At 44.0% G+C, this 27044-nt stretch overlaps 1 protein-coding gene across 1 annotated transcript; it reads left to right on the forward strand.

Moving 5' to 3' along the window:
- Positions 1–490: 490 nt before the first annotated feature.
- Positions 491–27044, forward strand: zfpl1 (zinc finger protein-like 1). Its single transcript, XM_084320854.1, has 8 exons — positions 491–651; positions 1265–1375; positions 1475–1586; positions 5485–5678; positions 6870–6948; positions 8709–9020; positions 21801–21924; positions 24262–27044. The coding sequence occupies exons 2-8, from the start codon at positions 1274–1276 to the stop codon at positions 24443–24445; spliced, it is 1107 nt and encodes a 368-aa protein (XP_084176980.1). The 5' UTR covers positions 491–651; positions 1265–1273; the 3' UTR covers positions 24446–27044.

A 27044-nucleotide genomic window follows, 5' to 3' on the forward strand; every position in this document is an offset into this window, starting at 1 on the left:
TGTAAACAAGACGAATGTCTTTCTCTGGTCTGCATCCCCTTAACAATTGTGTGTATTGAGCTGTACTGTACTGTACCCATTCTGCAATCTGTTAATTAACGTTTTCAATCAATCAATCAATCAATCAATCAATCAATCAATCAATCAATCAGAATAGTCGGTAAACATCCAGATGGTTTAAACTTTATGTGAGTGTAACAGTCAGTCCAGAGACTCTTCAGCATGTTATGTTTACACATGAAACATACAAAGTAGAGTGAGAACAACCGTTTAAAAAATAATTAGCTGATATGGGGGTTTCTTCTTTTAATTTTAAATCTTCGTTTTGTTGGGGCAAGAACCATCAAGCTTGTGGCAGAATAATTGTGTATTTTCTCCATAATACTATTGAACGCTGGGGGGCAGTAATGCGCCTTAGCGCCCAGGTCCCCGAAAATATATCAGAAGAAGAAGAAGAATGAGGAGGAGGAAGGGGGAGGAGAATTGTGGAGTCAGGAAGAGACGTGGCATCATATAAACAACAAGTAGTCCGCTCACGATATCGGTGGTAGTTAAAAAGGCATAATATAGTAACGAATCACTAACGGAACATAAATGATAAGTATACACCAGCACCTGAAACGCGGGGGAAACGTGTAATCTGCGTGACAGGTAAAGTGAGCTAAACGTTATTATGGGTCGACGACTCGTCCGACCGGTTAGCTAGCTGACTTTAGCTAATTGGCAGAAGTTGACGATCAGAAACCTAGGTTCAGAATAGTGAGATCTAACGTTACCTTTTACATTCTTTCTCATTGTGCGTGTGAGTTAAATAATAGTGAAATAAAACCCATTCGTTTGGATTCCTCGGAACCCTCTCGTCGTGGGTCTCTGGACCTCAGTTATTTAGCTAAAGTGTGACGCTATGGATGATGAAGACAAAAACACGAACTGGGTCTGACTCTGAGCGTCACAGTAACACCACCGTGATTGTAGAGAGAAAGGGGGTCACGTGATGGACCACGCCCACTTAAACCAAATCTATTTTTCATCGGGAGCAGTTGTTTGATTGATTGAAAACTTTATTAACAGATTGCAGAATGGGTACAGTACAGCTCAATACACACAAGTGTTAAGGGGATGCAGACCAGAGAAAGACTTTCGTCTTGTTTACATCAGGGTCCCCCATTTTCAATTCATCAGGGGGATAAGTGTCTTGCTCAAGGACAGGAGGACTCGGATTCGAACCGGGAACCTCATGATTGTTTTTGTCTCGTTTGTACAGGTCACCATCATGGGTCTGTGCAAGTGCCCTAAGAGGAAAGTGACCAATCTGTTTTGCTTTGAACACCGTGTGAATGTGTGCGAGCATTGCCTCGTCTCCAACCATAACAAGGTGAGTGCCGGCCGGGCGACAGTCCCAAAAACATTCCCTGGTTGTATTTTGTATCACAGAAAAGATATAATGCATTTCTCCCACTCTTCTGCCCTGTAGTGTATTGTGCAGTCGTACCTACAATGGCTTCAGGACAGCGATTACAACCCCAACTGTACCCTGTGTAACACCCCGCTGAACGTGCAGGACACAGTCAGATTGGTCTGCTACGGTAAGGTCACCAACGTCTTCTACCGTCTTGACCCCTTGCTCTTACTTTGGCGAATGCAGCGGTGGGTGTCTTCCCATTGCCGCACGAATTCACTTCAAGGTCCTTGACCTGGCATACCGTGCAGCGATGGGGAATGGCTCCCTCATACCTCCTGGTAAATGGTCTCTACACACCCTCAAGACCCCTCCGCTCTACATCTTCTGGCCGCCTCAGACCCACTCCTATCCGAGCTTCTGGGGGGTCATCAAAGAGAATCAGGCTATTCTCGGTCCTCGCTCCACAATGGTGGAACGAACTTACCACCACAGTCAGGACAGCTGAAACCCACCCAATTTTTCGGTGTCAACTAAACACACACCTCTTCAAACAATATCTGAAATAAAATAAATAAATACTGCTATTTGTTTCAGTGGTACAAAACCAATACCGTTTTTAAAACGATAAACGTTTTTGATACCTTGCTTTGTTGAATGGAAGCATGTTTTATTGTGTAGTTAATTACTTTCTGTTTAACATCTACATTCCAAATATAATCAGACCGGCTCGATTGATCATCCACAAAAAATCCCATAAACCAGAAAAGGTACCAGACCAAAAGTCTGCATTAATGCCGGTATTATTACACTGTACCCTCACATCCTCATTCCATGTTACTGACTGCCTTTTTGTTTATCTGAGACAAATAGATTCCTAGTTGATGATCAGAGGAACCCAGAAGCTCACACTGGAAGGTGTGTGTATTGTGCAAGAGATTCTGGAGGCAGGACATTGAGTGTGTTTCTGGGTGAAGGGTCGTGAGTTTGTGCTTCTGGGGGAAGGGTATTGAGTTTGTGTTTCTGGGGGCAGGGTATTGAGTTTGTCTTTCTGGGGGCAGGGTATTGAGTTTGTGTTTCGTGGGGCAGGGTATCTATTAGGGGTGGGACGATACATCGATCCAGATCGATACATCGATGTAATTATCAACGATCGAATCGGATCGATGCGATGTAATAAGATCGATTCATATCGATACTCTTATTTTGAAAATCCTGTGGCGAGTCTCATAACTGATTGTGTTAAATGGGCATATGATATCATCTCATATCGATCGCAGGCACCTGAATCTAATCGTATCGTATTGTATCGTGAGAGACTTTGTGATATCGGCAAATATCGTATCGTTGTCCAAAGAATCGATATCGTATCGTATCATGATGAAACTGGTGATTCCCACCCCTAGTATCTATCTAGTGGGGATGCACCGAATATTCGGCCACCGAAAATTATCGGCCGATAATGGTTAAAAAGTCACTTTCGGCTTTTGGCCGAAAGGGTTTTAGCACCGAAAATATATCACAGAATGTCAAAGAACAGGGACGTGTCGTGTTGTTGTGATGACGTAATCAAAACGCGGCAAACGTGAGCTCTTCAGTCCTGCGTTCTGCAGCCTGTGATAACTCCTCTTGGGACTCGGGAGTCGCGCTGTTTCTATGTAAACTGCAAGCAATAGCGTCCAATAAATGCGTCTTTAACATGCTTTATATCCTCGCCATTACTATATGCCCGTCGCGGTTAAAAACCTTTTGTACTAACGTTTGGTTCCGGTTGCCGACCGACCCTGCCGATTTAGGTGCGACCCAATTTATTTTATGAGTAAAAAAAAATAAGAATATATATATATATATATATTTTTTTTTACAATAAAGTTTAATAAAAGTCTTAGTCAAACCTTTAGTATTATGGATATTAAACATGCTGGCAGAGTACATGCATCCATGTTGTCGTGAACATTTTAATTAAATAAAGAAATTCCCTATCCATAGTCGCTGTGGGAAAAATAAATTAAAAAAAATTCCCTACCTACCCATGGCCTTAACTGACCAAATTTTTTTTTTGTTAGGCCTAAGAAGCTTGCTGCATGTCTGTTCTTGCTGCGCTTGCCTGACCACAGCAGCTTGAACAGACTATTGTTGGGGTGGTGGGGGTCCTTCATTATTCTGCAGGCTCTGGATTTGCACCTCTTGTTGTCCTGCAGAGGTGATAGTGCAATACCCATAGTACGCTCTGCTGAGCGCACTAGTCTCTGTAGAGCCTTCCTGTCCTAGGCAGTGCAGTTGCCAAACCAGGCAGTGATGTTCCCAGTCAGGATGCTCTCTACAGCCCCAGAGTAGAAGGACTGGAGTATCTTCCCTGTTACTCCTGAGTTGTCTCAGGTGGTAGAGGCGCTGCTTCGCCTTTTTTAACAGTGTCTGTGTGTGTTGTCCATGTCAGGTCCTCTGTGATGTGGACTCCCAGGTACTTAAAACTGCTCACCCTGTCCACGATAGCACCATTAATCCACAGTGGCGTGTGTGTCCCCTGCTGTATTTTCCTAAAATCCATGATCAGCTCCTTGGTTTTACCAATGTTCAGGAGTAGGCTGTTATCCCGGCACCAGAGTGCCAGGACATCAACCTCCTCCCGGTAGGCCTTCTCGTCATTGTTAGAGATCAGCCCCACCACCACGTGTCGTCCGCAAACTTCACTATGGAGTTGGAGCTGAACCTGGCCAAACACTCATGTGTGTACAGCGAATACAGCAGGGGGCTGAGTGAGGACACAGCCCTGGGGGGACCCCATGCTCAGGGTGATTGAGTTGGAGGTCCACCCACCCTGACTACTTGGAGCCTGTCGGTTAGAAAGTCCAGGATCCAGGCGCTCAGGGTGGAGTTCAGACCCAGATCAATCAACTTGTCAGCCAGTCTGGTGGGGGGTATGGGGTTGAAAGCTGAACTATAGTCAATGAACAGCAATCTCACATAGCCCCCCTTCTGACTGTCAAGGTGAGAAAGGGTGTTGTGCAGTACCTGGGAGACCGCGTGGCCAGTGGACCAGTTTGTCTTGTCTGCAAAGGGTCCATGATGGTACTAGGGAACTAGGGAGGGAGGCACAGATGTAATCCTTGACCAGCCTCTCAAAGCATTTCATGACCACAGAGGTGAGTGCCACTGGTCTGTAGTCATTTAGGCCTGCTGGGAGGTGTTTTTTGGTACAGGGATTATAGTGGACACCTTGAAGCAGGCAGGGACCACAGACATGGCCAGGGATAGGTTAAATATAGTGGTGAACACTGGGGCTAGCTGGTTAGCACAGGACTTAAGTATTCGCCCTGTTATACCATCTGGGCCTGCAGCTTTCCTAGTGTTCACCCCTATAAACACTCTCCTTATGCTGTGCTCCGTCACCGAGAGTGTATGTTCCTCTCCAGCGGAGGAACCCCCCCCGTTGTGGTAACCGGCGTGTCAGTGACGTCGCTAGCCATTGAGCTAGTGTCGCCACTGTTCGACCCAAACCGCATGTAAAAGGAGTTGAGCTCGTTCGCTAGGGAGGCGTCAGCACTCACGATTGAGGAGGGGCTGACCTTGTAGTCAGTTATCGTCCGTAGTCCCCGCCATAAGTATTCAGTAACCTGTTTGTCCTGGTCTCCGTACAGACGTGTTCCACTGGGCCTGGCTGAACACCATTCAGTAACCTGTTTGTCCTGGTCTCCGTACAGATGTGTTCCACTGGGCCTGGCTGAACACCATTCAGTAACCTGTTTGTCCTGGTCTCCGTACAGACGTGTTCCACTGGGCCTGGCTGAACAACACCATTCAGTAACCGGTTTGTCCTGGTCTCCGTACAGATGTGTTCCACTGGGCCTGGCTGAACACCATTCAGTAACCTGTTTGTCCTGGTCTCCGTACAGATGTGTTCCACTGGGCCTGGCTGAACACCATTCAGTAACCTGTTTGTCCTGGTCTCCGTACAGACGTGTTCCACTGGGCCTGGCTGAACAACACCATTCAGTAACCTGTTTGTCCTGGTCGCCGTACAGATGTGTTCCACTGGGCCTGGCTGAACACCATTCAGTAACCTGTTTGTCCTGGTCTCCGTACAGACGTGTTCCACTGGGCCTGTCTGAACGACCTGGCGGCGCGGCTGCCGCTCCACACGGCTCCGGCGGGGTACCAGTGTCCCGGCTGTCAGGGTCCCGTCTTCCCCCCCTCCAACCTGGCCAGCCCAGTAGCCGACGTGTTGAAGGAACAGCTGGCGTCAGTCAACTGGGCTAGAGCTGGTCTGGGCATGCCCCTGGTAAGGGCCGAATGTCTAGATATTCTGAAATGAAAGAAGAAGAAAAAAAGACTACTGACCTTTTTACTGTCTTCTACTATCATGCACTCTTCCACTAATTAATCGTCCTTGCCTATATTTCTACCTGCTATACTAATATGTCTTTACTACGGTGCACTCGACACTGCACCACCCACGTTTCAACACTGTTTGATGAACATTATTACTCAGCTGAAAGAGTTGTGCCCTTCCTGCTGACGACAGAACTTCGCTCTGGATAAAAGCGTCAGCTAAATGTAAATGTGTACACCTTTTGTTCGTAGAGCTGGGGGAAAATATCGTAAAATCGATGCATCGGATCAATTCTTAAAATGCCAAGATCGATCTTTGAATCTGGCCTTTTTCAGTGTGAACTGCTGAACTACTACGGAAACTCAGTTGGTGATACCGGTGTTGCCGTTGAGTTCATTTTTGCTGAGTTCATCGGCGCTCTCATTCAAATGAAAAACTAATTTGTAAAACACTAAACGTGTTATCAAGCGCGTAAGTCAGACAACATTATAAACGGAACATTTTTATAACACCTGACAAAATCAAGAGTAGACGGAATACTTGTATTTGAATGTGTTTTAAAGACAAAGTTACTTAGCAGTGGTAAAAGTCATAACATTCCTTGTGGGATCCTTCTGGATACAGTTGTACAATTTTCAATTGTAAAGAACGTCATGAACATGTATGTCATGATAGTCTTGAGTTTCAAATCATTTCTAAAACTCTTATTTCTGTGATTGGAGCAGATACTTACATAAAAGGTTTGGTTCTTTTTATGAATTTATTATGGGTCTGAAAATGTGACCAAATCTGCTGGGTCAAAAATATACATACAGCAATGCTAATATTTGTCCCTTGGCCATTTTCACCTTAATTTAGGCGCTTCTGGTAGCCATCCACATGCTTCTGACTAGCTTCTGGGAAGCTTCTGACAAACTTCTGACTAGCTTCTGACTAGCTTCTGACAAACTTCTCACTAGATTCTCACAAGATTCTGACAAACTTCCGACTAGCTTCTGAGAGATTCTCACAAAATTCTCACAAGATTCTGAAAAACAAGTGTATGTAAACCGTTGACCACAACTTGTATTTATGTGTTGAAACATACTCTACATGTGTATTCCTGCCGATATAACGGTAAATTCTGCTTGCTGTTGACAGATTGAAGAGCCGATTGAGGTTCTTGAAGAGAGCTCGTCAAACGATGTGACGGATTACGCGGACTGGTCCACGTTTGACGGTGAGTGCCTGCGTTCACTTGGAGACAGACGAGAGCCTGGGTTCTGCACCCTGAACGCCTCAGGCAGCTTTCCTCCGCGAGGTGCCTTCAGAATGTCGGAATGTCCCAACTCCAAGACCACTTTCATTTATACCATGGCCCATTCTCCTATGCAGAGAGTTGTTTGGGGGAAAAACAATACTTTTATTCCACACTTTTCAGGGCTGTACGCTAACTTTCTTCCCAGGGAGCACATGTAGGAGCACAAAGAAATTTAGGAGCACACAAAGACACACGGTGAAACATTTTCAAGTAACACAGAGTTAATTAACAAACTATTTATTACATGCATATTATACTGTGCGTGCATGTGTATACTAAGGGATACACATCTGTGCAATAGCACATACCACCAAAATCACACATTGGCCCATGCCTACTAGACGCAAAGGATGTCGGTTGTCCAGCTGCTTTTGTATGTTGTAGTGTTGTCACAATACCAAAATTTTGACCACGATACCGATGGGAAAGGTCATGGAATATCTTATTAGATGACGGAACATGGAAAGTTCTTTATACAATTCTTTAATTAATTATAATTTAAATTAATATTTTGATGCTGTTGAAACTGTTGAAAATAACGCTGTTATTTTTAATAATCAAAAATAATTAAGTAATTCTGTTACAGCTGCTGAGCTATATACTGTAGCTAATGTCCATCAATATCTTCCTTTTCAGGATTGTTAGCAGAGAGAGACTCAGCCCCCCTTCCCTCACTATTGGATGCCTCTGAGCGTTCCCATGGATAGCTTAGTTAGCGTTAGCAGGTTAGCTTAGTTAGCGTTAGCAGCTAACATTAGTTAAGGTTTTTACCGCAACGTGGTACAGGAATGGTGAGGATGCAAAGCATGTTAGACCATTGAACCCGTTGCTCGCAAAGTTTTCATTACACATAGAAACAGCGCGACTCGCGAGAGGAGTTGTCACAGGGCTGTTGAACACGGGGCTGAATAGCTAGATGTCATAGCTTCTAAAATTGAAGGTCCACAAAATAGTCAGTTACCATTGGTAATAATTACATTACCTCCACTCTGTCTGCAGCAGGTCTCTCCGCTCATGGAACAACATGTCCGTAACCATAGTCTGAACGCTACGCAAAGTGGGCGACATGTTGTTGGCACAATTTGGAAATGCACAAACCCGAACCTCAGTTTTTATCTTTTAGATAACTCTAAGCTAACAACCTTTTCGCGGTAACGTTAAAGTGTACTATCCATGCTCCACAGCTTCCAGCTTCCAACAACAACTCACGCATCGCAGGAATTCAGAGCGAGGTTTCAGAACAGGTTTTCTGTTTCATTGGCACAAAAGAGCACTTTTGGTGGATGTATTTGGTGGTAACCAATTAAAAATATTTAAGAAAAGGTAAATCGAGCACCGTCAAAAACCACTGGAGGTGAAACAGCAGTAATGGATCACTCGCATCCCCGATGTTATGGGAGCAGCATATGAATGCTTGTATAAAAGCCATGATATTACATATAAAACATAATACTACAACTCTGTACATACATCTGATTAGCACTATTACTCAGTAGTACTAATTAATATATTTTACACCCAGTCTAATCACCTGTACATTATAGATCACTATTGCACTTTACTGTTACATCTGCACTCTGGTTGGATGCCAAACCTCTTTCTGTTGTACTGTACTTGTGCTGCATGATGACGATACATTTGAATCTAACAACCCTCTTGTTTTCTCCTGCGACCTGCAGCGCAAGAACCGAGTGAGACCTACCCCAGCCATTCCTCCTACAGCCCCGCCCTCCTCCCAGAACCCAGCCATTCATCCTACAGCCCCGCCCTCCTCCCAGAACCCAGCCACTCCCCCTACAGCCCAGCCCTCATCCCAGACCCCCCCAGCATCACCTCCACTACCTCCACGTCTCTGTCCTACCCTCCTGCGCTGCAGGACGATCACCTGCCTCTCCTCCATGACAACGGGGGTCCGGACACTCAGGACCACGCCCTCGTCACCTTCACCACCAGCGCCGCCACCACCAGCGACACCATAACCATCCACAAAGGTGAGCGCCGGGACGGTTCCTTCTTCCTGTTGTTATGTTATGTGGCAGGTAGGGCTGTCACGATTCATCGACCTAGTCGACGTCGTCAACGAGTAAATTTCGTCGCTTTGCATATTCATGATCGACGCATCGTATTGTTAATTGTATGGGCCTTTTGCGGTGGAAATGGCAGACGTTCAAAGTCATAGCATGCGCAACGTGTAATCTAACTAATGCGCAATGAATCACGTTCAAAATATAACTAACTTCTCTTGGACCACTATTCGTGATTCTGCCTAGAGCCAGGACTCGACTGTCACATAACTTCTGTGTTTCGGTCCAGCTGGAAGGGAGGGGCTGAGCCATCATACCCCCACCTTACAGTTTAGAAGCAGCTTGGCAGCTCTTCAGCCCTGCGTTCAACAGCCTGTGATAACTCCTCTTGGGAGTCACACTTTCTATGTAAACTCTGCGAGCAACGGGTCCAATAAATGCGTCTTTAACATGCTTTATAGCCTCTCCATTACTATATGCCCGTCGCGGTTAAAAACCTTTTTAACTAACGTTAGCTGCTAACTAAGCTAAGCTAGCTCACAGGCACAGGAGAAATCAGTTTCATGGAGTTCTAATAGTGAGGAAAGGGGGGGGGGGGCTCTCTCTCCCCTCTCTCTCTCTCTCTCTCTCTCTCTGTACGTTCAATGATGATCAATGAAGTAGCCAGAATGTACACTATAAAAACGAACTTGATAGTTGATGATAATAAATATTTCACTTCATTAGCAAAAATATTGTAACATCATTAAGTCTGCTATAAACTATTCTCCCTCTTGTGTGTGTGTTTGCATACATTTACTATATGCTACTCTTTTTCACATGGATTAGGCTAATTAGCTTTAACAATCCTGATTCCTGAGCCTATTTTATTCAAAGGGAAGATATTGATTTAAATATGTATATAGCCTATATATAAAAAATACATTTGAATCGTATCTCCTGTGCTGGCACAAGCACTACCATAGCGTGGAATGGAGAGATAACACAGTACATATAATAATTCATGGAAATATACTAAAAAGCTATTTATGGCCAGTAATAATCTCTCTGGCTGGTAGTTTTTTTAATCTAAAGCTAAAAAGGATGAGGATACTCATTAAACAATTTTAAATATTCAATTGAAATAGATTTTTCTGGTAAATTAATGATTAATTGACTAATCGATAAAATAATCAACTTTGATTAATCACTAACAAAATAGTTGTTAGTGACAGCCCTAGTGGCAGGGCTTTCCCCCAGGGTTTTCAAACAAGACTGTGCTGAGTATCTACCAGGGGGTGGTCCAGAGGGGGGCTGAGTCTCAACCAGTGGGTGGTCCAGAGGGGGGCTGAGTTAGGGCTGGGCGATATGACGATATTATATAAATATCGGGTACAGTTCATTAACGATACACTTTTTTAACGTATCGTGGATATCGTGATGTTTTGCCCAAGAGGATTGTGTCGCGTCAATCTGGTCCACACCCGTTCAAACTTTTGAACAACGCCGCCCCCACACACACTACTGCATCAAAGTTATTACTTATTATTAACAAAGGCATTCGTTTTGTGGCATTAACGTTATATAGTTACACGTTCAATAACATTAGCGTATTTACCCAAACATAGCAACGTCCGATGACGACATAGATAGCAAACATTACTGTTCATATCTCAGCCCGTGCTGAGTTGTGCGTGCCCATTCTGCGGTCTGTTAATAAAGTTTTCAATCAGACAGATGTATGGAAAGGCTTTTATTATAACATTCGTTGCAATAAAATCATTATGGCTCGTTTAGTCATGCTGCGGTGCGCTGGTAATCACTCGTCGGCCGCGGGGAGCTCAGCTGTTGTTGTCGTTGAGCTCATAGATATCTATATGGTTGAGCTCAGCTCAGCTCTCGTCAAAATCAATGGCGGAAGTAAAAAACGCATAGCGCTTGCCGATTGGTGCTAAGAACAGCAGGGCGGGTGTAAGCGGTGTGACGTAATTGGCAGACTCGACTGTCAATCAAAATTATTCTGTTGCCGGCTGAATGATCGAATGAATGAAAACGTTATTAACGATTGCAGAATGGGTACACGCTGAGTCTCAACTAGGAGGTGGTCCTGAGGGGGGCTGAGTCTCAACTAGGAGGTGGTCCAGAGGGGGGCTGAGTCTCAACCAGAGGGTGGTCCAGAGGGGGATTGTGCCCACCGTCCGGGAGGCGAAAATAATGTATTTATTGGAGGACAGCATTACTTGCTGCACGCTGGAAGCTCCTGATACAAGCACATGTTCTACCATCTTCATTGGGAGGATATTTAAACTGGTTTAATTCTGCAGCATCTTCACCCAGAGCTATATGATATTTAAACTAGGGCTGTCAGTTTATCGTGTTAATTAGATTAATTAATTACACAGCAAATTATCGCGTTATAATAATAATAATAACTTCATTTTATATAGCGCCTTTCAGAAGACCCAAGGTCGCTTTACATAGGGGGGGGGGATGACAAATTAACAAACATAGTGGACAGACACACAACATAAACATATAAAGTGCAGGGTTCCCACGGTACCTGGAAAACATAGAAAACATGGAATTAATTTTTTCATTTTCCAGGTATGGAAAAGTCATGGAAACTGAGCAAAAGTGAACACTTACATGGAAATAGAAACAGTTGTCCTGGAAAATTTTATTGGATGATGTGTAAAATAGTAATACAATGAAACTATTGAGCACAAAATTATATTAGTTTATAAAAACCCTTTACATGTGAAATCTACAGATTTTACTGTAGATAGAAATGGATGATCCCATGTTGTAGAGCATGCTCTTGGCATCCTATATGGTATATTGGATGTTGGAATTTGATGCAGGCAACTTGGTGATATGGACTTTAAAAGTATATAGTTAAATAGTTTTGGATTGGTGGACTTCAGGAATAATAACGTTACTCGCGATCTCAATAGAAGGGTCAAATACATGTGTATTTCCCAGCAAACACGGGAGCCTTGACATCTACAGTGAAACTTCTTATGCAAGTTTATCCTCAAATGTAAGTACTGTAGCTTAGGCTTGGGCGGTATAATTTTTTTCATACCGTCATACCTTGCTGACATAATACGACGGTATGACTTTCATTTTCATCAGGGGGGGGGGGGGGGGCGGAGCTAACAATATACTCGTTATCACCATACACAACGCTTATATTGAAACACGTTGACATTAGGGCCGTTCTTTCAACCTAAAAGTGCACTTTCTTCAACCTCAAACCTAAATTCCTTAGCAACCCGTGTTACCAAGTAAACAAATCACAGAACGATAGCCAGTTAGCCAGCACCAGCCAGGTACCAACGTTAGCTCACGGAACGATAGCCAGTTAGCCAGCACCGGCCAGGTACCAACATTAGCTCACGGAACGATAGCCAGTTAGCCAGCACCAGCCAGGTACCAACGTTAGCTCACGGAACGATAGCCAGTTAGCCAGCACCAGCCAGGTACCAACGTTAGCTCACAGAACGATAGCCAGTTAGTCAGCACCAGCCAGGTACCAACGTTAGCTCATGGAACGATAGCCAGTTAGCCGGCACCAGCCAGGTACCAACGTTAGCTCACGGAACGATAGCCAGTTAGCCAGCACCAGCCAGGTACCAACATTAGCTCACGGAACGATAGCCAGTTAGCCAGCACCAGCCAGGTACCAACGTTAGCTCACGGAACGATAGCCAGTTAGCCAGCACCAGCCAGGTACCAACGTTAGCTCACAGAACGATAGCCAGTTAGTCAGCACCAGCCAGGTACCAACGTTAGCTCATGGAACGATAGCCAGTTAGCCGGCACCAGCCAGGTACCAACGTTAGCTCACGGAACGATAGCCAGTTAGCCAGCACCAGCCAGGTACCAACGTTAGCTCACGGAACGATAGCCAGTTAGCCAGCACCAGCCAGGTACCAACGTTAGCTCACAGAACGATAGCCAGTTAGCCAGCACCAGCCAGGTACCAACGTTAGCTCACGGAACGATAGCCAGTTAGCCAGCACCAGCCAGGTACCAACGTTAGCTCACGGAATGATAGCCAGTTAGCCAGCACCAGCCAGGTACCAACGTTAGCTCACGGAACGATAGCCAGTTAGTCAGCACCAGCCAGGTACCAACGTTGGCTCATGGAACGATAGCCAGTTAGCCGGCACCAGCCAGGTACCAACGTTAGCTCACGGAACGATAGCCAGTTAGCCAGCACCAGCCAGGTACCAACGTTAGCTCACGGAACGATAGCCAGTTAGCCAGCACCAGCCAGGTACCAATGTTAGCTCACGGAACAATAGCCAGTTAGCCAGCACCAGCCAGGTACCAACGTTAGCTCACGGAACGATAGCCAGTTAGCCAGCACCAGCCAGGTACCAACGTTAGCTCACGGAACGATACCCAGTTAGCCAGCACCAGCCAGGTACCAACGTTGGCTCACGGAACGATAGCCAGTTAGCCAACACCAGCCAGGTACCAACGTTAGCTCACGGAACGATAGGCAGTTAGCCAGCACCAGCCAGGTACTAACGCTAGCTCACAGAACGATATCCACGTAACCCTCTGCTGGCGCGTGCTGTGCACTACAATCAACTCTGTGTCAGTGTAATATCAGTCTGTGACGTCACGGTATTGAGAATCATACCGGCGGGATTTCGAAATATCCTGGTATACCGTAATACCGTCATACCGTTTATTTGGATTTTGTTAGGCTAATGATGCAAGCTTGCTAGCCAATATTCAGTTTGCTAACTAACTAGCTACTAGCTAGTGTTGGCTAGCTTGCATTGCTAGATAACTACCAATACATTTTCACATTAGGCTGTGACATTACTTCTATACTAGTTGACATGAATAGTCTAGTCTTGATACATTTTGTAACATTCATTCTTATATCTACTTTTAGCTATTTTGTGATTTTTTTGTTTTTCTTAAAAAAAGATTATACTACTAAATAGGAACATTTGGGGTGAGACATTTTTGAAAAATCATTGATCATGCCTAGACTGATTCTATACATCTATACTGTTAAACTAAGCTTACTAGTGGGGTTGCTGTACTGAGGAACCACAGGGGAACCAGCCTTATGTTTTCCCTTTTAGGTTCATTAGTTTGATTTACAAAAGATTTTATAGAGTAAGAGTAGGCATATTACTACCCCTTCTACGTAAGACTCATAATCTAATAAGACTAATAATAAAGGAAAGAGGGAGGAGGAAGAGAAGAGGGGTCGCGAAGATGAAAGAGGAGGAGAAGAAGAGGAGGATAAGAGAGTAGAGGATGACAGAGGAAAAGGGAGAAGAGTGGAGAGGAGTTGAGAAGAGTAGGAAGAGAAGACGGGACCGGACACAAGAGGGGAGGTGTGGAGAGAAGAGGACAGGATGAGATAGGAGAGGAGTGGAAGAGAGAACATATATCAATCCCAGTGCTCATGTGTTTCAAAGTTCCAGTTAAATAAATTGTTGTTCATCTACAGCTTGTTGCATTATTTCATGCATTGATATTATCAATAAGACATAATCTCTAAGCATTTACAATGTAGACTTGACTGGCACATCTTTTAAATCAAGTAAGTAGTCAGGTGTCCTAGGGCAGGGTCCATTCGGTAAAAGCGATCACGCTGCAATTTTTCTTTTGCCTAAGTACAAACAGTCTCTCAAGCGAACGCCGGTGGTCTCGCGAGAGGTTAAGCGTTGGGCCGTGACGTCAGTGGAGTCACTCCAAGCAGTGCTGGGAAGCACAGAATGGAGTGTATTCCGTGATAACACAGCCAATATTAACGAATACACCGAAACGGTGATTGACTATGTCTGTACTCAGGTAGAAGTAATAATCCCCACCACCAAAATTAATATCTACCCAAATCAAAAGCCCTGGGTAGACAAATCCGTCCGTGAGGCTCTGAAAGTGCGCACATCAGCATACAACAACGGGCTGGTGACAGGCAACATGGAAGAACACAAGATGGCAAGATACAACGTCAGGAGAGCAGTAATAGAGGCAAAACGGCGTTACAGGGATAAAGTTGAACTTCAGTTTGAACAGGCTGACTCTAGAGGCATGTGGCAGGGCCTCAGAACAATGACAGACTACAAAGGAACCCCCCTCAAACTGAACAGTGACATCTCCTTAGCAAATGATCTCAACTCCTTCTATGCGAGGTTTGAGGCTGTGAATAACAACACCAGCCTACAAACCACGGCAATGGGGGGGGGGGGTCTGCTGATGGAGACTCAGTGTTCAGGGTAACAGAGCATGAGGTGAGACGGATCTTTAAAAAAGTGGATATCAGGAAGGCAGCAGGACCGGACGGCATCCCCGGCCGCGTCCTAAAAGTCTGTGCCGACCAACTGGCCCCGGTATTCACTGACATCTTCAACCTGTCCTTGGAACAGGCCGTCATCCCCACCTGTCTGAAGAAGTCCACCATCATCCCTGTACCCAAAAAATCTACGCCCGCTTGCCTCAACGACTACCGCCCTGTAGCCCTCACCTCCATAGCCATGAAGTGCTTTGAGAAGCTAGTGAAGGGCTACATCTGTTCCTCCCTCCCCATCAACCTGGACCCTCTGCAATTTGCATATCGCCCCAACAGGTCCACGGAGGACGCCATAGCCCATGTGCTGCACACAGCAGCATCACATCTGGACAAGAGGAAGGGGAACTATGTGAGAATGCTGTTCATCGACTACAGCTCAGCATTCAATACCATAGTCCCCTCCAAACTCATAGCCAAGCTCAGGGACCTGGGCTTGAACTATGACCTGTGCCAGTGGGTCCTGGACTTCCTGACGGGCAGACCCCAGGTGGTAAGAGCCGGCAACTGCACCTCCTCATCCATCACGCTCAACATAGGGGCCCCCCAGGGCTGTGTTCTGAGCCCCCTCCTCTACTCCCTGTACACACATGACTGCGTAGCACAGCGGAACAACAACACCATCATCAAATTTGCTGATGACACAGTAGTGGTGGGCCTGATCTCTGCCAACGACGAAAGGGCCTACCTGGAAGAGGTAGAGAACCTGTCACAGTGGTGTCAGGAGAACTGCCTCTCCCTGAACGTCAGCAAAACAAAAGAGATGATTGTGGACTTCAGGAGGTCGGGGGTCAAGGACTACAGCCCCCTCAGCATCGACGGGGCACCAGTTGAGAGAGTGAACAGTTTCAAGTACCTCGGAGCCCACATATCCGAGGACTTGACATGGACCACACACATTGACAGTGTTGTGAAGAAGGCACGACAACGCCTCTACTTCCTCAGGCGCCTAAGGAAGTTCCAAGTCAGTCAGAAGATCCTTAGGAACTTCTACTCATGTACAATAGAGAGCATCCTGACCGGCAACATCACCTCCTGGTTTGGGAATAGCACTGCACAAGACCGTAGCAGACTACAAAGAGTGACACGTTCAGCCGAACGCACAATTAGAGGGGGGCTTCCCACCCTCCAGAACATTTACAACAAGCGGTGCAAGGGGAAGGCTAAGAGAATTATTAAGGACTCGAGCCACCCGAACAACTGCCTCTTTGAACTGCTGCCGTCAGGCAAGCGATACCGGAGTCTTATGGCGAGCACAGAAAGACTCAGAAGGAGCTTCTATCCCCAGGCCATCAGGCTGCTAAACGAACAATAATCGCTAAACGAACAATAATCACTATGCAACAACCATCAAATGCACACAGCACACACACCCACAAGCACACACTCACTCAAACAAACAACACACTGCAGCACCCACTCTCCACACTTTAGATCACACAAACACACTTACACTTTATATTTATTGATAAAGGATTTGCACTACAACTCGTACACCTACTGTGAATTGTACCTAAACTGCACCTTGTCCATTTATGCCTTGCACTATATAGTATTGTATATTAGTACACTGCACAGTATTGTATATTGTATGGTAACTACGTCTACGAACATTGTACATATGTCTAAACTGAACACTGTGACCTCTTTTTTTACTTCTAATTTTTACTATGTTTTTATTTCATACTTATCTTGTCATGCACAGTCTCTGGAGCGCAACAGTAAGAAGCATTTTGTACAAAAGTATTCTGTACTTCTGTATGACAACTATTAAAGAAACTTGAAACTTGAACTTGAAGGGGTCGGCAATTAGGTTTGCCCACGGGCCAAATTTTCCCCAAGCCATTGTGTGGCGGGCCAATGATAATGAAAATTTTTTAACTCTGTCAAAATAAACGACATATACCGGTACATGTTTGCACTGTCTTTTTTCTATTATAAAGTGCCTCTCACACAGTGCATAACACATGAACAGATCAGTCATTTGATTTTAATGCAGGTGCTCGCATTATAAATCGAATGTATTATTATTAGTATAACACATGAACAGATCAGTAGGGTGCATTTGATTTGAAGCACCACGGCGGGTGTATTATACATCGAATGTATTATTATTATTATTATTATTATTATTATTATTATTATTATTATTATTATTATTATTATTATTATTATAACACATGAACAGGTCAGTAGGGTGCATTTGATTTGAAGCACCACAGCGGGTGTATTATACACATCGAATGTACAACTCACCATAATGCAGGCAGACCTGGGCTTATTGTTGTTTCTGCTTCGCTCCTCCAAAATCCATGCTAATGTTTGAAATATGTCAAATGTCCACTCGCGTTGAATGCCCACCCATGTCCACCCAACTTGAACACAGTTGCTTGCTTCATTGAACCCATTCTGCAATCGGTTAATAAAGTTTTCAATCAATCAATCAGCCTCGTGTTGCCATGTGAACACGCGTGAGACACCGGTTGCGATAAACCCGTATTTTAAATATGACTCCTCGTTTTGTTTGTGTCTTGGAAGTCGTAGTTTCCTCTTCTGGCTCCTGAGTTGGTATTTCCTCTTTGCAAGAAGCTACCTAAAGATGTTTGTTTTGTTTTGTTTTTACTAAATTTAACTAACGTGGTTTAGTTGAATTAAATTAGCTGACGCACGCCCTGGGGGATCGCTGCACCGGAAAAGAGAAACTATAAGAATTTCCCATTGGTTCTCCGAGTCCACGTGATATTTTCTAGCATTTCAATTGGCTATAGTGACAATTAGGGATGCACCGATATGAAAATTGGCCACCGATACCGATACCGATTGTTCAACTAACACTATCGGCCGATACCGATACCGATATTTGTATATTTGTATATAAGTATTTGTATTTTTTTTTTTTTTTTTTTTTTTTTTTGTATGTGTATGTTTTTATTTGTAGGCCTCTTTACTTACTTAAAAAAAGGAAACATCAAGAAATATGTTTATGGTATCACTATCTCTCTCCCAGTATCGTCTGGCGGCCTGCAGAGGGATACTATTTTCTCAACCAGAGCTTTCAACCAATGCAATGGAACCATTCTGGCGGCCTGCAGCGGGATACTATTCTCTCAACCAGAGCTTTCAACCAATGCAATGGAACCATTTTGATTGACAGTCGATTCGGCCAATTACGCCACACCTTTGGACAACGATACGATATTTGCCGATATCACAAAGTCTCTCACGATACAATACGATACGATTAGATTCAGGTGCCTGGGATCGATATGAGATGATATCATATGCCCATTTAACACAATCAGTTATGAGACTCGCCACAGGATTTTCAAAATAAGAGTATCGATATGAATCGATCTTATTACATCGCATCGATCCGATTCGATCGTTGATAATTACATCGATGTATCGATCTGGATCGATGTATCGTCCCACCCCTACCGCTAGCACCCACCTCCTGCTGTTCTTACCACCAATCGGCAAGCGTTTATTCATTTTCTACTTTCGGTCATGCCGCCATTGATCTGCTTGCGACTCACTCGAGAGCACATCACAACAAACTTAACGTAGCTAATACCTTAGCTGCCCGGCCCGCTGACCAGCGCTCCACAGCATGACCAAATGAGACATAATGATTTTACTGCAACACATGTTATAATAAAACAAAGCCTTTCTATGCATTTGTCTGGTTGAAAACTTTATTAACAGATTGCAGAATGGGTAGTTTGGTACGGAATGAGCAACGGAGCTATGAACGGAATAATGCCTTGCTTACTTGCTGTGTTCGGGTAAATAATATGCTGATGTTATATTGAACGTGTAACACTAACTATATAACGTTATTAACTAACTAGCTACCGTACCGGGAGCTCACGTTGATGCCTGGATGGTGCTAACTAGCTACCGTACCGGGAGCTCACGTTGATGCCTGGATGGTGCTAACTAACTAGCTACCGTCCCGGGAGCTCACGTTGATGCCTGGATGGTGCTAACTAACTAGCTACCGTACCGGGAGCTCACGTTGATGCCTGGATGGTGCTAACTAACTAGCTACCGTACCGGGAGCTCACGTTGATGCCTGGATGGTGCTAACTAACTAGTAGTGGGTAGTTGGGTACGGAATGAGCAACGGAATGGAACTGAGCTATGAACGGACTCGGAGTAATGCCTTGCTGCTATGGGTAATAATAATATGCTGATGTTATTGTCCGTGTAATGTAACACTAACTATATAATGTTAATGCCACAAAACGAATGCCTTGTTAATCATAAGTAGTAACTGTGATGCAGTAGCTTGTGTGTGTGTGTGTGGGGGACGGCGGGCGTTGTGCAGGTAGGTCGCGAGTGAATCATTTTTTTTTGCCTTTTGACGCTACACAAATTGATGCTTATTTATCGGCGACTGCTATCGGCACATTTGAGCTTATAGGCCGATAGCAGTCAACAAGGCACTTATCGGCCGATACCGATACCCGACCGATATATCGGTGCACCCCTAGTGACAATTGCTCACAATGTTTCCTTCCACGTATGCGAGTCGTCCTTTTCATCAATGAATGCGATAAAGACATCTCAGAGGAACCGACTGACGCATAAAAGCCTTGAGAACTGCCTGCGGATTAAAGTGACGTCCATATCACCAGATATCCAGCCAATAGTGACAGACGGGAGATGCCACTTTTCACACTAAACTAAAGTGAATACTAAGCCTGCTATTGCCAAATTGTTTAAAGTTTAATTGCATTGTTTTTGCAATGTTTTTAATTGCATTACTGTTTAATGCCAAATTGTATTTTTCATTTAATTCAAATACCTATAGCGCCGTCATTTCAGGAGCTTCTTCAAGCACTCTTTTTCTTTAAAGTTAATTGCATTGTTTTTGCATTGTTTTTAATTGCATTACTGTTCACATGCATGTGTGGTCCCGTCAGTCATGAGTAAAGATAAAGCTTGAATGATTTACTGAACTGGTGTTTTTATTTCATGGACTCACGTTTCCCATTTCAGCACCAGCGCTGTCCACCTCACTTTGAGCAAGCATATATGGTACATTGCACTCACCTGTTATTCACTCTCAACATGGATAAAACATAAAGTATGCATATAATAAAAAGAATATATATATATATATATATCAAATATAATATTAATATAATATAAAAAAAAATGATTAAAATAAAATAAATATCATATTCTCAAAATAAACTGACGGGCCAGAAATTATTGCTGGCGGGCCAATTTCGGCCCGCGGGCCGCCTATTGCCGATCCCTGTCCTAGGGGGTTGTGTCATGTGTGTGAGGGGAGGGGGGCGCGGATGGGGGCTGAAAGCTTCAGGGGCCTATAGATCATCACTTAATATGGTACCTGGAAAATCAGGAGGTAGCATGGAAAAATAATTCAAGGCAAGCGTGGGAACCCTGAAGTGAGAAATGAGGGGTTAAAGGCCAAGTTGAAGAGGTGGGTTTTGAGCAGTTTTTTTTAATGAGTCCAGAGTTGGGGCGGTGCGGAGTTCTGCGGGGAGGGAGTTCCAGAGGGTGGGAGCTGCCACACTGAAAGCTCTGTCCCCGTCCGCAGTCTGGTTCGGGGGATGGAGAGCTGACCAGTGTCCGTGGATCGCAGGGACCGTGACTGAGTGTAGTGTTATGAAAATTAACTCAAAATAAATTAAAAAAAAAATATTTTTTCTTTTAAATTTCTTTTAATCTCATTCATTCCATAAGAACGTAGAATACACATTTACAGACTTTTTTTTAATATGGCCCATTTGCAGGTTCTTGGTATCTGATTCTAGGGACATCTATGGATCTCAGGGAATGTATTCCCAGTGTCAGAAATACTGTGTCTGTTACTAGGCTTGAGTAAATTGTAATGAACCAAATGAGAATATCAATACATTTGTTTTTATCTTTGACTGTGAATAACGCCATGCTAAAATTGACCAGACCTGAAAAATCTAAGCAAATGAATAAATGGAAGATGATTAAACAGATGGTTTTGTAGATACAGTACTGAATTCTGCCATCCGGACACATGCAATTTGAAATATAATTATAGAATATAGAATATCCGGCCTAAAATGGTTATGCGATTAAAATGCGATTAATTAGATTAATCCTGTAATTAGATCAATTTTTTGAATCGCCTGACAGCACTAATTTAAACTGGTTTCATTCTGCAGCGTCTTCACCCAGAACTATATGATATTTAAACTGGTTTAATGATATGATATTTAAACTGGTTTCATTCTGCAGCGTCTTCACCCAGAACTATATGATATTAAAACTGGTTTCATTCTGCAGTGTCTTCACCCAGAACTATATGATATTTAAACTGGTTTAACGATATGATATTTAAACTGGTTTCACTCTGCAGCGTCTTCACCCAGAACTATATGATATTTAAACTGGTTTAACGATATGATATTTAAACTGGTTTCACTCTGCAGCGTCCTCATCCAGGAAGGTCTACGAAACGCGGGACGTGGGAAACTCCTCCGTCACACAGATAGACTTCGATGATGACAAGTACAGACGACGCCCAGCGCTCAGCTGGTTCGCTCAGATCCTCAAGTGAGTGTTTTATTCTGATCTAAAGGATAAAGCTGTGTAGTTTTATTCTGATTTAAAGGATAAGGCTGTGTAGTTTTATTCTGATTTTAAAGGATAATGTAGGGGTGTAACGATACACAAAAAACGACTGTTCGGTACGTACCTCGGTTTTGAAGTCACGTCACGGGTTTTCGGTACAGTGGGGGTAAGTTTGGCTTTCCATGTTCCACTCGGGTGATGTAGTGTGCAGTAACTGTTAACACTATGGTCGCCAAAAACGCCGTACCACGTCATTCCCCGCCATGCTCATTCTGCCAAAGACGCCGTACCACGTCTTTGATATCAATATTTCAAAAATCTGTGATCTAAATCATATTTCTCCCCCGGAGACTTGAGATCTACTGTTGATCCCCTCTCAACCCTCCAACGGTTCAAGAGCGCCATCTGGTGGCCGATTGCCCAGAGCGGAAACAGGAAATGGAAGCTTGTGCTCATTCCAATTCGGTCCGATCACTCGGTAATAGTCCCAGGACTCGAGCTAGACACAACGGATAGCAATCCGTTACCAATAACTCGATAAACAACATGATTTGGACGTATATACTATTATACAACCTGGAAATGGATCGCTTATTTCTACATCCCATAATAGGAATATTTCTGTTCCACGCTCATCGCCCAACGCTATGAGGAAGCTACGGTAAGATTCAGCGTTATTTTTTAACGTGTTCGATACTAACTGCTCTAATGATCATATCACCCACACTAGATGAATCATCTAACGTTGGCCACGGAATTATAAACGACCCCCCCCCCCCCCCCATCCGGTCAACATCAGATGATCAGTAGTAACTTCTAGAAGCACGTCCATTTGACATTTTTTATCTCTCGCAGATTCCTATCAAACTGTATTTGATCATCAATATAATGCATTTGGGGCTATAAATCACGTTCTGGAGAAAGCTGCAGAAAACGATAAAAACATACTTATACTTTAGACCGTATTTTAGTATGAATATGTGAATGAAAAAGTATAACGTTGCTACACCCTGAACAATAGATACTTGACGTTGAATGGGCCATAGTAATGTCAATTTAGCAATACAATTTAAAAAGTTATAGCCCTGCAAAGAAGGTAAACATCCCCATAGACAAATAGAGCTGGCGGAGGATGGTATATTAAGAATATAAGCCTGGCGACCAAAGTGTTAAGTAGGACTGTCAATGAATATTCTATATTCAAATTAATGTATTATTGTATGAAAGGTGCTCTACAAATAATGTGTATTTTTTTATTCTTGTATGAAAGGTGCTCTACAGTAAAGTGTATTATTATTCTTCCTGTATGAAAGGTGCTCTACAGTAAAGTGTATTATTATTATTATTTCTGTATGAAAGGTGCTCTACAGTAAAGTGTATTATTATTATTCCTGTATGAAAGGTGCTCTACAGTAAAGTGTATTATTATTATTCCTGTATGAAAGGTGCTCTACAGTAAAGTGTATTATTATTATTCCTGTATGAAAGGTGCTCTACAGTAAAGTGTATTATTATTATTCCTGTATGAAAGGTGCTCTACAGTAAAGTGTATTATTATTATTATTATTCCTGTATGAAAGGTGCTCTACAGTAAAGTATTATTATTATTCCTGTATGAAAGGGGCTCTACAGTAAAGTGTTTCCTGTATGAAAGAGGCTCTACAGTAAAGTGTTTCCTGTATGAAAGGGGCTCTACAGTAGTGTTTCCTGTATGAAAGGTTCTCTACAGTAAAGTGTTTCCTGTATGAAAGGGGCTCTACAGTAAAGTGTTTCCTGTATGAAAGGGGCTCTACAGTAAAGTGTTTCCTGTATGAAAGGTGCTCTACAGTAAAGTGTTTCCTGTATGAAAGGGGATCTACAGTAAAGTGTTTCCTGTATGAAAGGGGCTCTACAGTAAAGTGTTTCCTGTATGAAAGGGGCTCTACAGTAAAGTGTTTCCTGTATGAAAGGGGCTCTACAGTAAAGTGTTTCCTGTATGAAAGGGGCTCTCTACAGTAAAGTGTTTCCTGTATGAAAGGTGCTCTACAGTAAAGTGTTTCCTGTATGAAAGGGGCTCTACAGTAAAGTGTTTCCTGTATGAAAGGGGCTCTACAGTAAAGTGTTTCCTGTATGAAAGGGGCTCTACAGTAAAGTGTTTCCTGTATGAAAGGGGCTCTACAGTAAAGTCTTTCCTGTATGAAAGGGGCTCTACAGTAAAGTATTTCCTGTATGAAAGGGGCTCTACAGTAAAGTCTTTCCTGTATGAAAGGGGCTCTACAGTAAAGTGTTTCCTGTATGAAAGGGGCTCTACAGTAAAGTGTTGTTCTCCCTCTCCCTCAGGAACCGCGGGGGGAAGCGGCCCTCCCTGTCCTGGAGGCAGCGGGTCTTCATGATGCTGCTGGTGGGCGTGCTGGGCTTCTTCACCCTCATCATCATCATGGCCAAGCTGGGCCGCGCCTCCGCCGGCTCAGACCCCAACCTGGACCCCCTGCTGAACCCCAACATCCGCGTGGGGAAGAACTGACCCTGTGTGTGTGTGTGTGTGTGTGTGTGCGCGTGTGTGTGTGTTACACAACATAGACCCCATGTAGAATGAACTCAGGTGGGACTGTGTCTTAACACAAGGGGAGCAGCAGAGGGCGCCGTCGCCCACCGAGACGCGTGGAGGGCGGAGGCTTAGCCGCTAAGGGTGCATTCCAATCGGGTCAGAAGTGCACAGGGCGCTTTGCAAGACGTGGAAAAAGTAACCTCCCTGCTATGAGGTTCCGACTTAGGGGTAGACTAAACTGATGACTCTTTCTTAACCCTTTCACTGCCACACTACAGAAGGTTAACCCTTTACTATCACACTACCGACGGAAAAGCCTGTCGTGTGGCAGTGAAAGGGTTAACCTTCTGTGTATTGTCTCAGTGAAAGGGTTAACCGTTTGTCAGTGCGGCAGTGAAAGGGTTAATGGGGCAGTTCACCAGAAATTCCAAAGAACATATCCATATATATATATCTATATATCTAATTTATGGCGGGTGTACTTAAAGTAGTTCCCAAATTAAACGGTTCACAACAAGGTCTGTTTTTTTCTTTCTGATTATCTTGTGTGATCATGATTTCTGGAAAGAGACGTTGTTTACGAGTTTTTCAGATGTATTTTTGGGCACTTTGAGCGCCGCACACCCAACGCCATTCACCTCCGTTTGTGTTGGAGCGATGGCAGACTACATCTACAACGGATGTCTCCAAACCTCTGCGGATCACACTGAAACCTGTCTGGACGGTTAGATGGAGAAATGTTTTTTTTTTGTGAACTTCCCCTTTAACTAGTAAGACCATAAGGTGACTGTTGTAAAGCGTCAACTAGTCGCCCACACGAGACTTACTAAACAAAAGTATAAACATTTTGTTTGTATACTGGTGAAAAATAAAGCACTTTCTACAGTGTTGAAATAAACTTATCTGGAACTTATTTAATAATCAAAGATGGGTTTTTCTCCGTTATTTTAACCCACTGTGTCAAAGCTTTAGTGCTCAATTCTGATTTATTGCTCAGATCAGATTTCTTTTGTTCACATTATTATTATTATTATTAAATGTGGCCGATATCAGATTCCAGTGTGAACCGGCGGGCAGGCTCCTGAACTGACCCGCATGAACAATAATGAAGATGGACGTAAACATGGAGAACACTGAAGTCACAGTTTATGGTTCAATCTATATTAGCTGAATGCAGTGGAGGCCAGCCAATTAAAACAATTCACACCTGTATCTGATTTAGGACCACATATGAAAGTGGCCCAAATCTGAATTGAAAAGATCAGACGTGATTTGTGCTGCTCACACCGTTCACACCAAACGGATCTGAGTCGCATACTGTGAGCAAAACAGATCCGATCCGGGCCACTTTTGCCTGAAGGTCGCCTTTGTGAGGTTGTGCTCCTTTTTCTTTTGATCGTTTGTTTTTGTGAAATGTCTTAAAGATTCAGTACAATGATGGTAATTAAATGCAGTCAATATAGTCAGTTATAATTGTTTTAATGCTGCACCCTCCCTGAGCACAGACGTGGTATGTTGAGGGGGCGTGGCTTAGTGCACCCTCCCTGAGCACAGACGTGGTATGTTGAGGGGGCGTGGCTTAGTGCACCCTCCCTGAGCACAGACTTGGTATGTTGAGGGGGCGTGGCTTAGTGCACCCTCCCTGAGCACAGACTTGGTATGTTGAGGGGCGTGGCTTAGTGCACCCTCCCTGAGCACAGACTTGGTATGTTGAGGGGGCGTGGCTTAGTGCACCCTCCCTGAGCATAGGCTGGTAAAGCTATGCCTCCTAAAGTGTTAATCGGAAATACAGAAATACCGGCTACAGGCTTTCCGGGCACCCCCTGATCCGTTTATAGTCCCCAGGGAAACAAACAACAAGCAGACGCTCGTACATCTCGAAAACAAGACAATGGAGTTATCAGCGGACATTTTCAACAAAACAATTATAGAAACGTGTCTGTTCCATTTTCGAGGTCATTTAGTTAGCCAAGTTAGGGCTGGGCAATTCACACAAGAACTGTCGAGGGAGGCGATAACGAGGTTGTTTCTGGGGGGAGTGCATTTTCACGAGCACCTGTCGTGATTTCAGGGGCGGGACTCCCTACCCGATTCCCACTTTTGGCCGTAGTGCTTTACCAGGCTTTATCTCTCGAGATAAAGCTGGGAACGAGGTTACCCTGAGCACAGACTTGGTATGTTGAGGGGGCGTGGCTTAGTGCACCCTCCCTGAGCACAGACTTGGTATGTTGAGGGGGCGTGGCTTAGTGCACCCTCCCTGTGACCTGCTCATTGAAAGAAAATGTCAAGTTAATATCATAATACTAAGCTTTCAAATGTAAACAAATCCATGGCACCAGTGTGATCGGTTGCTATGGGAGATTGGGTAACTATGCTAGTAGCAGGTCATAAATAAATTGTCACAGTTGCTGTGGATGTTTTTGAACCACTCAAATTAACTCGACTGTAACAAACTAGTTTCATTACTTATTGGACTAGGTAGTTGATATCTTTACAACTACTGACAACCGACAGACTGATTGATGGACCAATCAGGGTAAACCAAGTCGATTTTGCAATCTCTTCAGGGAAGCAG

This window comes from Notolepis coatsorum, assembly GCF_963971535.1.
Source record: "Notolepis coatsorum genome assembly, chromosome: 8".
Lineage (NCBI taxonomy): Eukaryota > Metazoa > Chordata > Actinopteri > Aulopiformes > Paralepididae > Notolepis > Notolepis coatsorum.